The sequence below is a fragment of the Eublepharis macularius genome, chromosome 2 (genome assembly GCF_028583425.1).
Source record: "Eublepharis macularius isolate TG4126 chromosome 2, MPM_Emac_v1.0, whole genome shotgun sequence".
Taxonomy (NCBI): Eukaryota; Metazoa; Chordata; class Lepidosauria; order Squamata; family Eublepharidae; genus Eublepharis; species Eublepharis macularius.
Genome location: NC_072791.1, coordinates 69,720,368 through 69,737,694, shown reverse-complemented (window position 1 = coordinate 69,737,694; position 17,327 = coordinate 69,720,368). Strand labels below are relative to the sequence as shown.

General features: G+C 39.8%; 1 protein-coding gene across 2 annotated transcripts in view; it reads left to right on the top strand.

The window, feature by feature from the left end:
• The first annotated feature begins 4,214 nt into the window (after window positions 1-4,214).
• TTBK2 (tau tubulin kinase 2) overlaps window positions 4,215-17,327 on the top strand; it is a 107,480-nt gene continuing 94,367 nt past the window's right edge. For both annotated transcript variants that reach the window (XM_054972830.1, XM_054972829.1), the window contains exons 1-2: window positions 4,215-4,283; window positions 11,477-11,624. In XM_054972830.1, coding sequence (XP_054828805.1) covers window positions 4,215-4,283; window positions 11,477-11,624 — 217 coding nt within the window. The remainder of the gene's footprint in view (window positions 4,284-11,476; window positions 11,625-17,327) is intronic.

The following is a 17,327-nucleotide window of genomic DNA, read 5'->3' as shown; positions in this document are numbered from 1 at the left end:
AAATTATTGTGATTACTGCAGTCCTGCATTTATCTTCTCTCTGTGGCTTCAATAAAAGCAAAGAATGAAACATACTTTTGTCTGGGTTAATTTTGTCTCGAAATATGATCAGCATATGCAACACAGCTGGGGATGTAGAATGTGACTGAAACAAATAGATATAGGATTGGTTATGTTTAGCCAGGGATATCTAAATTAGCCATGACTGGGGGAGGATATTAAAGTGATGGGGCAGGTGAGGGAGCTATTTTTAACAAGAACAGAACATTTAAGCAAGAGTAGCTAAACCCTGTCCCCCCATTTCCTCTCTGTACTTTAGCACTTTTTTTGCATTTTTCTTCCGTTCTGTTTTTTTTGTAGTATTAGAGCTGAACTGGGGGAAAATCCTTATATTGACAAGGTGAAACCAGACAATGATGTCTACTTTCTATTCTAAGACTACAACTATGGACCCCAGAGTTTGCTACCTTGCCTTGAACTAAATCATTTTCTCCCATGTATCTGCTCAGCTTGACCAAGAATTCTACAGAATTTGAAAACTTGTATGTGGTTTTGTGATATTTTAATTGGTCCTAATATAAAGAGAGTTGCACAACCTTTGCTTTTAAATCTTAAATGCAGAAAAAATATCCTCACAACTACAGCTATAGCCTATAATTAGTTGGCACAGCCTGAGACTATCTAGAGTATAACAACAAATACTTCTATGGCACCTTAAAGACCAACACAACTATGGCAAAAGCTTTCGTGAGAGCCCACTTTGACAGATATAACTGGATTATATAAACCTTATGCCACAGCAAATTCATTATTTTTTACCGTACTACACAACTCTGTCATTTTGGTTGCAGCAGGCTATCTTTCTGGATCTACAATATCAAGAGATCTTAGATATTCTAATGATTGGCAACAAAATAACAGGCCCAATGTCCTGGAATTGTTCATTGTTATCTCAGTCTCTCTAAAGAGAGAGGCTGCTTCTACACAGTGATGACTCTCTCATCATAGGTGCAAATGCATAGGCGTGCACATCAGCATTAGTGCTTCTATATGAATGTTCTGTGCATAACCTCCTGTCAACTTCTCACAGCTGCCATTTTCCTCACTACTCCAATGGAGGGATTTATTGATTTATTTAACATTATTTATAGTCTGCCTTTCTCACTGGGACCCCAAGCAGATTAAACAGCATAAGACAATGCGATCAACAGGTGGCATATTCAATGAACAATGCACGTTGATATGCAAATACAAATTTGCCAAAATTGGAAACAAGCAGAAATCCATTACAGAGCTGAAAACAATGCTGCAACAATCATCAGCAATTAAACATGATACATTAAACAACACAGAAACTACCTGGTAGGAGGAACATATTACAACAGCAGTCAGTACAAGTACATAGTAGTATAGGCTACAGAACCTGTCCTATTACCAATGCATCTCTCTGAACCATTTCCTCACAGTTGAGCCCTCTTACCTGTGTAAAAAAACACTCTTGAATGATCCAGTTTTTGCATAGTTTGCGGAAGGTCAGGAGAGTAGGAGCCAGTTGCTAACAGACTTTTTTAAAAAAGCTTTTCACACAAAACTGCTTGTGTCCTGTTTGCAATGTGGGCTTAAGCCATTTTTTTTTAAAAAACCCTTTCTCCTGTTCTCAAGTTTCTGTGTGGTTCAGCTTTGCTGCAGTGCACTGTTTGAAATGTCTGTGGCGCCTTTGCCAGCACCACCTTTTTATTATGCTGTTTCCAACTTGTTCTTTTCCTTGCTGGGGGAGGGGGCAGATAGCAATTTTCATTAAAGTGCTACAGTGGTCAACATTGGTATTGCATGTATGTTATGGTATTACCAGTGCATTAACGCTATGGTGCTGAAGCTCAAACTGTGAAAAAACCTAGCATACAGCACCACCCAAAAAAGCAGCACTGTTTAAGATGGCCACAGTGATTCACATATGATTAATAAACAGCTGTAAAAGCTGTTTGAAACTGCTGTCTCCATATCGCTTTACATGGAATGGGACAGCAGTGGGTACCAATCAAGTTAGAAAGGCTGTGTGAAAAAATGTATTCTAATCACTGGCTTAATCAAACTTTGTGAGGGCCGTTGATCTAGGATATCTGTAATATTTTATCTGTAGTATTTTTTCTTCTCATATCCTCTGCGTGTGGAAAGTAAGGAATTTTGGTAGGACTGAGGTAACCTTTCTTTATTGATGATTCCCCTCATTCTAATTTATATACCTTCTCAAATTGTGGCAAGTCTTTCAGGAGGTGTCATTACAGTAATTTCTAATTTTAAGAATTCTTAAATTCTCCAATCTCTTTACTTATTATAGCTTTCTCCTGAAAGAAGGTAGGGCTGGTTTATGATTAAGTGATAATGTACCTAATTAATCAATGTCAAGTGGTAATCGGATAGCTTGTTAGTGGAGTCTGTTCTATAACAAACAGTCTTTTGGCGCATTTAAAGGTTAATGGATTTATTGTGGTATATCTTTTTGTGAGCCAGAACCCACTTTATTATATACATGCAGCATTATATTTAGCTGGCAGAGACATATATAAACAAAGATACATGTATTGTCTCTCACAGTGCTGTGATATATCTACCAATGGAATAAAACAATGTATCTAGAAAAGTGGGTTCTGGCTCATGAAAGCTTATGCCACAATAAGTTTATTAATTTTTAAGTTATGCACACTTTTTTGTTGATTTGGAAGCAACACTCTAGCACACTCACCTACTCTGCTGTGGTTTAGATCCTGGGAGCAATGTTTCTTAAGAAGCATTTATGTTTTTCCTGACTATTCGTTATTCAGTATTTCACACACTATACTGAACTGTCCTTCCAACCCTGTAAAGTATTCTTCCCATGTAGCAAGTGGGAAGCTGGGCCAATAATGTCTTGCATAAGACCACCTAGTGAGTTTATAGCTAAAGAGAGATTTTAACTGGATACTTTCTGGTTCATAGATTAGTGTATTATCCCTTAAGTTATGCTACTTCTCAGTTTTTGTCTCCATCCTTAGTTGAAGTCATACCTTGTATGGTATCAGTGTTTCTGCAGTGTGCCTTTAAATTCTGCTGTGTTCCATTTTGGCTTTCTATGTTGTTATTCAGCATCATAACCTTTTGTGCACATGGCTTTCCCTACCCTTGTGTGAAAGACACATAGTATATAACAGACTTAAGTAGTCCTTGAACAACAGTTGTTGCTGTTGCCCTCAAAATTCCTAAATTGCAGACTTGCACTCTTTAAAATCCATAGTCTAATGCTGTGGAAGAAGAACTCTGCTTTTATATCATAGCATCAGTAAGGTGTTTCAAGGATTTGAAATGGTTACACTTCTAAGGAGTTGGTTATCACAGAGTGCCACCTATGTAGGAGAATTGTTAAACTATCTAATGTTTTCTGTTACACCATCAAGAAGAGACAGCAAACAAATGTATTTGCTGTACCCTGTGGTTTTATTAAGGGACAGAAGGAGCTGTTTCAAGAGCCTGTACAAAAGTGTGCGTATGCATGAACACACATATGATAATGTGTGAAGGAATCTCTGTATAATGAGAAAATGTGGTATTGATTGTGGTTAGATGAGACATAGGGTCTGGGTTAAAGGAAGTTTGCTTTGGTATGAAATAAACTATGATATCGATCTTTGGCCTTGTGTTTCTGAGCTTCAGTCCCTGCTTGTAGTATGGGGATAATATTGGCATGTCTTTCAGGGTTGGTGTAAGAAATAATAAGATGATGTGTGTGAGGAGAGAACTTGGAAAGGAAATTTTGTAAAGGTAATATATACTTTCTTATGTAAAAAGTGTCATTTTGCATTGCTGATTCCCCCCGCCCCCCCCCCCAAAATTCCTGAAACTCATATGTAAAGAAGTTAAAAAAACTTTGCAATCTATCACAGCAACTTTTTTTCCAGTTTGGTTAATAATGCAAAGTTGCACACTGATTTCTGTTCAATAATTTAATATATCTAAAGATTTAACAATTCTATGGATGTCTTTCAGTTCTACTTTGTAAATGTGAAAAAACGTTTCAGCTAAAATAGGAGAACTCTTTTATCTGTGTTTTAAATAACAAGCTCTCATGTACTGCTGTTTGTTTCTATAGCCTCTGCTTAAATGGAAGCCACCTCTGAGACCTGGTTGGTCTCTACTGACGTAGGCTTTGTATAGCAGCTGTATCGCCCCAGGAGATTACAATGAGCGGAGGAGGGGAACAGCCAGATATTCTTAGTGTGGGGATATTGGTGAAAGAAAGATGGAAAGTGGTGAGTATATTACTTCCTTTTTAAATATATGTTGCTGGTTAGCTTTGTAAATAATTCCATATGAAGATGGTAGCTACCTGCTCACCCACGCATACTGATGCTTATTCTTTCTGCATGTTTATGGCCTCAAAAAAATGAAGAACAAACTCTTTCAGTTTACATATCTTTTCGGGCTACAACTTCCCAGGGGCAGTCTTACAAGCTACAGATAGTTAAGCATGTGGTTATTTGGTCTTTTGTGGTATGGGCTCAGGACCAAGTCAATTAAATAGAATTTTCTTCTTAGTGCTGCACTAGCACAAGCTTCTATTTTTAAGTAGTAGTATGATATCTCATTCCCGGGAAATACATTAAAAAAATGGCTTGACAGGGAAGTAATCATCTTGCTGTGTGTCACAGTTGCCAGATTCCTGCTTTAGGAAGGACTGCTCCCACCTCTGGCCCGTGGTAGACCCTTCCTATTGTCACTCATCTGGATGGTGGAAAAAATGGGGGGGGGGGCATGGAGAGGGTGCTCTGGAGTCCTGACATGATAACATCACCTCTGGCATGACATATTTCTGGTGACCCTCTAGTATTCAGTCAAAACTCAGTGCTGGAAGTGTCATCATGTCACTGACAACATTATTATGTGGCTAGTGAGGACCCTCTGACAGGTCAGTATGCCACTGGATGTCAGTCTCAGGCTGGCAATCTTACTTTGTGGAGATAACGCTGTCTCAAGATTGTTTGCTTACACAAAAAATTGACCCATATATGTAACTTCATAGAAGCTTGTGCTTTCTCTAATCTATGTATCCTTTGGTTGCCTGGTGCAGAGTTAAGGGAACTAGTCCTCCTTTCTCTGCTGTAATGTATTAAATAAAAAGTTAATTAAAAAATAATTAAAGCCAGCTAGGTGATCTTGAGTCAGTCACAGCTCTTTCAGAGCTCTCTCAGTCCCACTCATCTCACAGGGTGATTATTGTGAGGATAATAATAACACACTTTGTAAACTGCTGTGAGTGGGTGCTAAGTTGTCATGAAGGATGGTATATAAATCGAATGTTGTTGTTGTAATTATTATTTTTATTAATTCTGAAGCTCAGATCTAGCATGCTAGCATGACATGCTAGCATGCTAGCATGACAAGCAAAGGACGCTATTGCTTGTGTGTCATTGCTAAATACATTATGGGCTTGTGCCAAATATGTTTTCCCCTTCCACCACAACCCTCTGCATAGCTAACCAATTAGTTTTGTGTATATGTATGTAGCTCTCTACCTTGAAATTCTACAAATGGGCTTGATTGAAAAGGGTGAAGCTGTAAATATATGGAGAAGCATATGGTTTGCCATCAATCCCCCCCCCAACCTCTTTTTTCCATAGTTGAAACTTCCACCATCTGTCTTGAGTTTGGGTTCTATTGAAGTATGTACAACTGACCACAACGTCCAAAATACCAGCACTAAGTGCTGTACCTAGGCAGGACTTTATAAGCTAAACAAATTAAGAACATTTGCATAATTTTGTATTTTCCATATTTTCTGCAATTTGTACTGGTTTGTATAATTCTTGTTTTGCTAGTTGTAGAAAGAGAGCATTGGTACTGAACTCTTATTTCAGATCACTGGAAGTCTTATTCAGCCATCTACTTAACTTCTGAGATTTCAGCAAATGTTGCTAACATTCATTTTATGCAGGCTTTGGAACTACTAGTGGAAGTTTCTAGCTCTTACATACATGCTTTTTTGTTTTGACTTCAGTGCCTATTATATAAGTGTAAGTAATCCTTGGTCTGATTGATTGTTGCTTTCTCCTTTGAGAACCGGAGGACATCTTGACGCTTGGATACTCCTTCCATGATTTCTGGAGACAGGATGTTGGGTCATTCTTTCTGCCTCTTAGGAGGAGGAGTCCCACCCTGTGACAGAGGACTGTTGAAATAAAGACAGAGGAGTAAATCTGCTGCTTAGAGCAGTGCTGTGGAGGAAAAGCCTGCAAGGAATTTGCGCCAAAAACCCTGTGCCTTGCTACAGCCATTGCCAGCAGTTCCCATCAGCCACTTCCCCCACATCCTAGATGCAAACCATTCAGGAGGTAGTGAGAGAGCAGGGCAATGCTGCTTACGAGGACCCATTGGAATGGGGAGGAGATGTCTTCATTACCCCTGTGAGGTTTCAGTAGTGGCCAAGTAACTTGTTTAATAACAAAATGGTGAGAAAAGAGAAATATCAGGGAAGAAAGAGAGACAACTCTTCTTTAGGAACCCCCTCAACCTCTTCCATTTCTCCTGAAAGGCAAGCCACCCAAGGCAAGCCATCCTGCGTTTCCTTGCAGGATAGGGTCAGACAACTAGGAAACTGTCATTGCCATCGAAGGCATCACAAAAAAGTTTTCCCACCCCATCCAGTGAGGGCTTATCACCCGGTTCTTTTCATTTTGGAGAGGAGGTTTCCAATAGTGACTCAAGGAACTCAAGAGTTTGGTTTGGACAAGGAGGAGGGGGAACTCTCATACAAAAACCCTCCTCATCACCTCCTCCCCACAGGATGTTTTCTCATGATGACTTCCCTCCCATAATATACAGAATTCTAAAGATTCTGCAAGTCTTCAGCCCCAAGGGGGATCCAGAGCCCAATGAGAAAATGATGAAGAAGATGGAACTGTAAAGATGTTTGGTCTGACCCAAACTTTAGGTTTTACCTTCCCGCTTCCTTGCTTTTCCACCAAAAAGACCAAAGAAGAATTGACTGAATGTTCAAGTCGGTGCTTCCACATCAGTCACACTAAGAAACTTTACTCTTCCCTCCACTCCCCAATATGTCATATCTTCTCAGGATTCTAATGGTAGATGCCCCAGGAGCCAGCCTGGCCTCAGGTGTAACCTTACCTAAGGAGGAGGAAAGCTCCTTAAAGGACTCTACAGGGAGAAAAAAAGCGAGGCAGTCTTACCCAAGGGCCATGAAGTGATGGCCAACTGTTAGAGCCTTGGTTGCCATCTCTCTCACAGCAAGAGCATTCATCCTGTGGCTTAGCAGACTCTTGAAGGAAATTCATGGTTTATTTAAAAAATGTACTCGCTACCCTCTAGACCTGAGAGAGCTGTGGCCTTCATGGCAGATGCCAGTTTTGACTCTGTTAAGTTTTCTTTGAAGGCTATGGCTTCTACAGCAGTGGCAAGAAGAAACCTATGGCTGAAAAACTGAACTGTGGATGCTGCTTCAAAGGCCAGTGTAGCACATGGCCTTTCCTAGGGGCCAAACTTCTTGGTGATATCTGGGACAACATGCTTATAGAGGCCAAGGATAAAAAGGCCATGCTCTTTTCCTCCAAAAACAAGGACAGATGGTAGAAGTGGTTCAACTCTTAGTCTTTTTGTAACTATAGAATCATCCCCAGATTCCATACAGATTCCTACAGAAGATTTGCCTGGTTCAAGGCAAAGACCCCCTTCAGACATAATTCTCAGTCCACATTGGGTCAAAATTAGGGCAAGAGGAACAACGAATTCTGTCAACAGGGCAATTGACAGCAGGCTTCCCCTAGTAGGGGGCAGACTCCAACAGTTTTGGCAAACCTGGACCTCATCAACAAAAGACTCCTGGGTACCAGGAGTCAGGCAGGGTTACACCAAGGGGTGTACACTGTAAAAAAATGTGTTATAATTTTTGATCCAAGCCCGGGGTTTTTTTTACTTTGATTGCTTATTTCTGGGTAGGACACTACTGGTTTGGCATTCAGTCTGTGTAGGTTTTTGGGTTCTGGAATTTAGGATCATTATTTTCAATGGGGAATGTATATGAAGGTCTGGGGTAGCTGTTTGTAAAGATAAGTGCACCAGATTTGCACAGAATACAGCCCCCCCTCTAATCTAAAGGCCACTTAAGTTTCAAGCAGATTGAACAAAGAGGGTTCAGTTTTACAGACCCCTGAATTAGGCATTTCTTTGAGCAGCCCTACTTCTTTCTTCTGATTCCTAAGATGGTCAAGTGGCAGCTTAGCAGGAGAGCTCCAGCTGGCCAGCATTAATTTCATTTTCCTACTCTTACAATGACTGACAATAATTTTTTTTAACCTTTGCACTAAAAATTCTGTGCTTGCCATACTTCCTTTTTGTGGTCTGTTTCCTTCTTTTCATTAAGTCTTCCTTGCAGGACCCCCCCCCCCCAGTCCTGGAGGTCTGCTGTTATTCTCTATGGGGGACTTTTAGGGGAGGGGGCTGAAGTGGATGTTTTTCTACCAAATAACACCAAAATAGCAGCAGAGCCTACACAGACTAAACACCAAACCTACCCAGAAATAAGCAAAATAGCAGCAGAGCTGCTACCAAGTAACACCAAAATAGCAGCAGAGCTAATGCTACCTGTCCACCGAAGATCCCTCAGGTTTCAAGCAACTTAGACCAAGAGGTCAAATTCTACAGGCTGCTGAACAAGGTATCTCTGGTCATGCTACTTGCAGAGGAAAAAAAGGGCTCTGCCCCAACAAAGGCAGAAAGGAAGAAAGAGAGAGCAAGAATCTTAGCTGTTCCATTATTCCCAATGGGGACTTTTTTGGAATGGGGATTCTGGAGTGTCTGTTTTTTGACCAAAAGGCACCAAAATTGCAATAGAACTAGTGCCACATGTTCTTTAAAGAACCTCTAAGATTCAAGTGAATTGGACCAAGAAGTCCAATTCTACTGGTACTTGAACAAAGGAGGGAGGGAGGGAAGGAGAACTGTGGCTTTCTGCAGTTTGTCTCTGAAGGGATTGGCTGGGAGTGCGCTATACTGCTCTCTTGCAAGGATCTGATTGGAAGGGAGAAATTTCCCTTCCAGTTTTCCATTGCAACAACAGAACCAAACCTGAGAATGGTTAACTAAGGAGCAAGGCTGAGTGCCACCCTATCCCCAAAAAACCATTAACAAAACTAAAACAATATTCTAATCTAGAGATTTCCCTAGAGGAATGATCCCCATATACCCAAATGGAGAATCTCACTCAGTTACCTCCTCTCGCTGCCTCATGCTAATTCCCCCAGACTCACAAGGAGACCCCCATTTGGGTAACAGCTAAGTGCCAGGTTCTCCACCTAGGTAACAAAAATACAAAGCATGCATACTGGATGAGGGATACACGTCTAGGTAGCAGTATGTATGAAGAAGATCTTGGGATATGGGGTAGATGGAAAGCTAAATATGAGCAGTCAGTGTGGTGCAGCTGGGAGTACTCTATGCTGCTCCCTTGCAAGGATCTGATTGGAAGATAGAAATTTCTCCTCCAATTTATCATTTCCTAGGAAACATTAACATCAAAGAAAAACACAAATGTTTGCTGCATTGTTGGTTAAGTACCTGAATGGGTTGCGGGGTGGGGTGGGTGCAGATTGTTCAGAGGAGGAGTTTTTGTAGTTTTCAAGCATCCTGGATTTGTGATACCGTTCTGGAAAATTATGGTAATGAGCCCAAACAGTGATTTCCATATATATCTTTGACTCAAGAACTTCATAATGCAACCCCCTAGTTATATCACTGTGTGTGCTTACCCCCCATATGACTGATTTCTGCAGTCCTATTTTTTCCAACAATTGTACAAAACTACATTGCACTCATCAAGATATAGTATAGCTTATCATCTAGTGGCTAAGTGCAGGAAAGTGTCTAAAGCATCTCTTAGCATATGGTTCAAGGAATGCATCATCCTGTATTTTTCTCAGGGGGTCAGGCCTACAGCCTGCTCAACCAGCTGCAGATCCACCACAGTTGCCTTTCACACTAGTAGTTCAGTTCTGGAAATTTGTAGAGTAGCTACTTCTACCTTTATATGCTATTACAAAATGAACTCCTATGCAATGGCTGAGGTGACCTTTGGGCGGCCAGTTCTTCATCCAGTGGTGAGCAGAGACAAAGGACTCACCACTCTTGGAGGGAAGCTTTGTGACATCCCAAGTGTCAGGATGTCCTCCTCTCCTCAACTGAGAAAGGAATTTTGGACTTATCGTGATTATTCCTTGTTTTTGTGGTAAAGGAGGGCATCCTGGGCCTTCCCTTGTCCAACGGGATTCTGGTTGCTTACATGGGATTTTGAGCATTCTTGTTTCCTCTGTCTTATCCATTTGTTACAACCAGCAATGTTACATTTTGTGGTTTTCTACAGAAAACTCTGGAAGCTTCTGAACTAAAGAGCCATGAAGGTGGCTTACAGTTTTAAAACATTCATTAAAAATCATATCTTAAAAACCTTTAAAACCAACAAAAACACGTAATTAAAACATTTAAAACCAGAGCTAAAATACATACAAAAACATAAAAACAGCTATTAAAAGTTAAGGCAGAAGGGAAAGATTACTGAGAGGACACAAACGAAACAAAGATGTACTGGTGGAAGATGGCAATAGAAACAGACAGACAAGTCTCCTTGGGGAGAGAGTCTGGCTGCATTATTCCTTTCTAGAGGTGGTTTTCTTTAAGCAGCAAAAATGTGACTTGTTACTTGATGTGTGATATCTAACCTTTCTTCTCTCAAGGCCATGATATTGGTATATTGTAGATATTTGTAAAGAAGGTTTCTTACAGTGCAATCCTCAGGGGCAGAAAGAATGATCTAATATCCTGGCTCCAGGCATCATTGGAGAAGGAGTACCTAAGTGTCAGGATGTCCTCCTCTATCCCAAATAGAAGGAACCTTCACAGTAAGACCAAAGTTCCTTTCTCCAGATTAATCTCCTTACTGTACTATTTTCTATCTTTTTTCTTTATGATGTCCTAGTCTGAATCACGTACTTGTCAACTTCTGCTGATTTATCCTCTATATTTCATTGCAGTGCTTTTTAGTCAGTCAACATAATGTTCCTTTATATTGCACTTCTTTCCCATATCTAATAGCATTATATAAGATTTAAAATTAGGTTTACAGTTTAGTGTAGTGGTTAAGAGTGGCAGGACTCTAATCTGGAGAACCGAGTTTGATCCCCCACACCTCCACTTGAAGCCTGCTGGGTGATCTTTGGTCAGTGAGGATTGTTGTGAAGATAATAATAACACACTTTATAAACCACTCTGAGTTGAACTGAAGGGTGGTATAAAAATCGAATGTTGTTGTTGTTATTATTGTTCAGTTGGCAATGACAATACCTAATATAATTTCAGTTTAATGAACTAGATAACGTTCAGAGTATAGGCTAGTAGTTATGAAAGAATGTACAATAACATATATTCTTGTTTCCTGCAGTTGAGAAAGATAGGAGGTGGAGGGTTTGGAGAAATCTATGATGCTCTTGACTTGCTTACTCGAGAGAACGTTGCACTGAAGGTTGAGTCAGCTCAGCAACCAAAGCAAGTTCTGAAAATGGAAGTAGCTGTATTGAAAAAACTGCAAGGTAAGGGGGACAAAAAAAATCCTTGTACTATAGAGTGCTAAGCATCAGACACGAATTCCTGATGCTGAGAGATTAAATTCTACCACCTTTTTATACTTGCCTGAGAAAAATCAATAATAGGCTAATTGTTGAAGTATCAAATTGTGCTATAGCAATCTATACTAATTAGCCAAATATATGTATTGTCGAAGGCTTTCACGGCCGGAGAACGATGGTTGTTGTGGGTTTTCCGGGCTGTATTGCCGTGGTCTTGGCATTGTAGTTCCTGACGTTTCGCCAGCAGCTGTGGCTGGCATCTTCAGAGGTGTAGCACCAAAAGCTACACCTCTGAAGATGCCAGCCACAGCTGCTGGCGAAACGTCAGGAACTACAATGCCAAGACCATGGCAATACAGCCCGGAAAACCCACAAAAACCATAGCCAAATATAGTTAATAAGGTTCTAGATGTAGAATCACAGAGCTTTATTATATAAGGATCACAGATCTCTATTATATTAACAATGATTGACTTAGTCAAAACCATTATATTCCCACAATTCCTTTTTGTTTTTCAAAACCTGCCTATCCAACTCTCAACCAAAGTATTGAAATCTTGGTAATCTATCTTAAACTCTTATTTGGGAGCAGAAGAAACCTAGAATAAATTTTCAAACTTTAACTTGCCCGCCCAAGCTAGGGGTATATGGTCTTCCTGACCTACTTAGCTATTATTATGCGATACAATTGAAAATGAAGAAGTGTATCTGAAGAAGTGAGCTGAGGCTCATGAAAGCTCATACCCTATCACTAATTTTGTTAGTCTTATAAGTGCTTCTGGACTCTTTATATCTTAATACAGATAACTTAAAAGACTGGGTGGAAATTGAGCAAGCAGATTTGGGTCAAACCATTATAATAGAACTAATTTGGAATGTTCCCAAAGATAGATCTAATAAAATTGAATTTTATCCTTTTTTGAAATCTGCTCTACAAATTTGGGGTCTAAAGAGACTGATACTTGCTCCTAACATCTCTCCAGTATCATCTTTCTTAAATCATAAACGTTTCACCCCAGGTAATTCTAAAGATGCTTTTTCATTTCGGAGAACATTAAAATTAACTAAGCTATGTGATGTCACAATCAAGGGTTCCCTAAAAACTAAGTCTCAAGCTCCATCAAACTTCCATCATTTGAGAATATGCAGTTAAATCATTTAATTATTAGCCAGGAGAGCCAAAATCATCTCAAGAGGAATCTCACTGACTTTGAAAAAGATTTTATATAGAAGAAATACTCCTGAAAAGGGACTCATTTCTATACTATACAAACTATATTCTGTATATTTCTATACTATACAGAAATGGGGGGAAAATCCAACTACTGATCATGCTGGCAAACTAACTGCGAGCTCACTGTCTCCGACTCTTAGTGGGCCTCAATATGGTCTTCTAAAATTCACTTAACAAAAGCTATAAACATAAGAACCCTATTTAGTAAAGTCCTTCAAAGATGGTATATAACTCCAGTTAAATTGCACTATATAAACCCTTCATATGACCCACATTGTTGGTGTGGTTGTAACCAGCAAGGGTCCTATCTTCATTGCTGGTAAGACTATCCTTGGATCAATCAGACCTGGAAAATGATCTTTAAAGTGATCAAAACTATCACAGGTTACAACATTCCGTTTTGTCCTGAACTTGTGTTTCTTAACCTCTGGGAAGACACAGAGATACAAGCTATACGCAGGGAACATCTCATCTATGCTGGTTGCAGCTAAAGCCATTGTAGCAAAACATTGGAAACTGAAAGTACACCTCTCAATAAAATCTTGGATAAATAAAATGTGGGGATATCTCATTATGGACAAAATAACCGATCACATCTCAACAGGTGAATCTTCAAGTTTCAAATCAGATTTTTTTTTAGAAATGGTCACGTTTCTTGCAGTTTATAGAAGGTAATGATAACTTCCTTAAATTGATCCCGGATAGCCTTAAGATAATTGCTATTTATTAAGTTATGTGATGTTCTGTATAACTCTAAATGTTATATTCTCTAGACAAGTTCGTTACAGTAATGTTGCATTCTAAGTTATACTGTTGTGATTACGAAAATGTTTTTGTATTGCAGAAAATTTAAAAAAAAAAATAAGGCAGGTTTATCATGAGCTGTCAGTGTGATGCATTTTCGAAGAAAGCAAGTAAGATTCTGACTAGAGAGCGTGATTTGGAGGGACCTAGGGATCTGAATCTTGTGAACGTGTTTGGGGCACCAAAAAGCTTTTGTGTCGCTTCTGTTGTTACTGGGTCTACTAGCCATTTCCCCTTGCATGTTTGACACATCAATTGAAATAAATGTAGATACCACAGTGAAATTTGCATAAGCTCAAGTGTTTCAGAGATGCCTTAAGAAAACCAAAAGAACTGAACTATCCAGACAAGCTGGGGTCAAAGGGGAAAATCCTTTCCAGTGCTGTTAAAAGGCAAATTACAGTGGTCAGTATCAAATTCAATTGAATCCCTAACCAAGTTACTATATGGTCAAATATATTCTGAATGCCTGACCAGATGCTCTTCCTCATCTTATATCTGTGTGCGGTGGACTAGATTTTCTTAATGTTCTTGGAATACTTGGGCTTGTGCAAAAAGAAAAAGACACCTAAAACAATTGTAGTTTAACTGAATGCTTATTTCTAAAGTTGAGTAAGACAGGTGGCAGTATTGCGGAAGGGGGAGTGTACATTCCAGTGCTAGAGAAGAGAAGGGGTAAGCACCTTTTTCAAAGGAAAAAGGTAGAAAAATTTCAACATTTTTGTAAACTGGAGGGCATTGATGCATGGAATAAGAGGCCTTGCTTTTGTTTCACTTATTTTCTCTTTATTTTAATGGACTGCTTGAATAGTGGAACTACATGACACAGTTCAGACAGAAAATAAAGAAACGATAAAAATAAATTCTGACCACTATTTAAAAATGTGTATAGGTGTAGCTGAGGCAATTGTTTGAAAAGCAATGAAGTTATAGACACTCTCCAGTCACCTCTCATTTATCAACAGTGAGTCAGTGAAGGGGAGAACTGGTTTTTAACAACTGCACCTGAATCCAGTTTGAGTGCTGGGCTCCCTTTTAGCATTGCCAACCTCCAGATGGGGCTTGAAGTTCTCCCTCAATTGTGACTGATCTCCAGACTACAGAGATCAGCTCCCCTTGAGCAGATGGCAGTTTTGGAGGGTAGACTTTACAGCCTACCATGCCTGCTGAGCTCGTTCCCCTCCCTAAGCTCCACCTTCCCCAAGCTCCTCCCCACATCTCTAGGGATTTCCCTTTGTGGAGTTGGCAAGTCTGCTCCCTTCTGTGGAGGCTTCTGGTAGCAATAACTGAAAAACATATCTCTGTAGCCTAGGTGCACAAAAGAGGTTTACCGTAACAGTTTTATTGACTTACTTGCCCTGCTAAATTAACAGTGAAAAATGGCTACTAGTTTAGTGTTTTCTTTGTATCCTATTCTTTTAACCCCCTTTCCCTAAATACCCTATCGTTCACTTTCTCTTCATCTTTATGTCTCTCTGTAACCTCTCCCACCATGCACAAGTTGGCAGTAAGTGCCAATCCCTTTCTCTGTTACTGTTCTATAGTGCACTCTGTGCTCCTCTCTCTGCTACCCTCCTTTGTCCTAACCCTACCGTTCTTTTTTCTCACAGCCTTTTCAAGGAGTGTGTGGTCTGCAGTGGGGTGTGTGCATTTAATATGCTGGCACTGCATCATACACAATACTCAGTCTCCTCAGATCTCCTGCTTTACGGCAGAATAGCTATCATTGGTATGGGATTAACTCTGACTGCCCCAGAACAGTCCTAATTCTGCTGTATGAATTAAGAATTACACAGGCTGAGTTTTCGTCCCCACCACACAGTCACACACAATTATTTATTTATTCATTCATTTAATATATTTAGTAGTTCACCTTTCTGTGCATGTAGTACCCAATTAGGATCAGTGCTCCATTGTATGTGGAGAAGTGGCTTTAGCCCCCACCCCTCAACATTTTTCTCAGCCTGAATCAGTCCAGTGAAACACTGTAGTGGCTCAGGTGCATGCCTTTTCTCTCCCTCACTTCTTACTGAGAAAGAAGTAGCTGAGAGTGTGTTTGTATAGATATATGTACATACCATAAAAGCAAAATAATTGGAATGCATGGGGTACATAAGGTCTTGAGTTGAATATAAAAGGACTATTTTCTTTTTAAAAATTCATATTGTATTTACAGATATCAAGTGCAGCAATAATGCAATTACCCCAGAGGTCACTTCTCATGTTCCTTTTTTTCAGTTACTGGCATTTAGGTCTTTGGAAGGATTGCATGTGTTTAACTTTTATAAAAACTTAGAATAGTAGTAATAATAATGTATTCATAATGTAATTAATAATAATGTTATTTTAATATAATACTATAACTTGGAAAGCAAAGAAATTTTAAGACAATTTTTGTTCACGCATTAAGTCAAAAGGAGCCTGTTCTTATTGCGATCAGCCAAAAAGCTCTCTTAGAATTCTCTCTAGCTCAGAAGTGAAATGCGTGTGGGCTTGGAGCTCTCAGTCAAGGCATCTGTGCTTCTGCTGCAGAAAGCCTGCCTGAGGCCAGCAGGATGACAAGGGTGGGTGACTCAAACACAGAATGTGCTGCAAATTAATGTAAATATATTTATTATTATTAAAATGTTAAACTGTGTAATGGACTGAACTGATTGAGAATTTCTGTTAATTTGCCCTCTGACGTTCTGTTTGTAAGTTTACTTATAAGCTTGCTCACTTATACTGCAATAACTGTGAACAAAGAAATATCTTGGTGAATAAAGAAATATTCTGAGAAAATTCTGTTTTCAGTTACCATCTTGATCCTTGAACCTATTTTGAATGGATGGGGGGGTGGAAAAGCAAAATAAATATGGTTATGGGACTGAAACAGTCTTGGTTACCTTGATTACCCTGGCAGTGCATGACCTGTGCCAGGACATGGACAAAGGAAGTGTGACTCTTGTTCTCGTGGACCTTTCGCTGGCACTTGATACCATCTATCATGGTATCCTTTTGGATCATTTTGTTGGGCTAGGATTGGGAGGCAATGTTTGGTGGTGGTTCCAGTTCAACCTAGAGGATAGGTTTCAGAAGGTAGTGCAGGTAGTGGAGTCCTGCAAGTTTCTGTTTTGCCCCGTATGCACTTTAAGTTTTACATGAAACTGCTGGGTGAGGTTATCTGGATATTTGGGTGGCTTGTCACCAATATGCGGATGACAGTCAGCTCTATCTCATGCTTCCGGCTGATCCCAGGTAGGCTGTAGAACCCCTGACCCAGTACTTGGAGGATGTTTTGGAATGGATGCAGGCTATTAAACTAAAGCTTAAACCCAAGAAGTTGGAAGTACTACTAGCGAGTGGAAGGCCTGACCTGGAATTTAAAGTGTCACTCGTTCTGGATGGAGTTGCTCTTCCCTTGAAGAAAAAGGTCCTAGATTAGATTATTGCAATGTGCTGTCTGTGGGGCTGCCCTTGTGTTCAAAAACGTCAGTTGGTGCAGAATGCTGCAGCCAGAGTAATGACTGGAGTGGATCATAGAGAGACCATATCACTCCAGTCTTGGTGCATTTATACTGGCACCCAATTTGTTTCCAAGCACAATTAAAGGTCCCAGTGTTGACCTTTAAAGCCCTGTATGGTTTGGG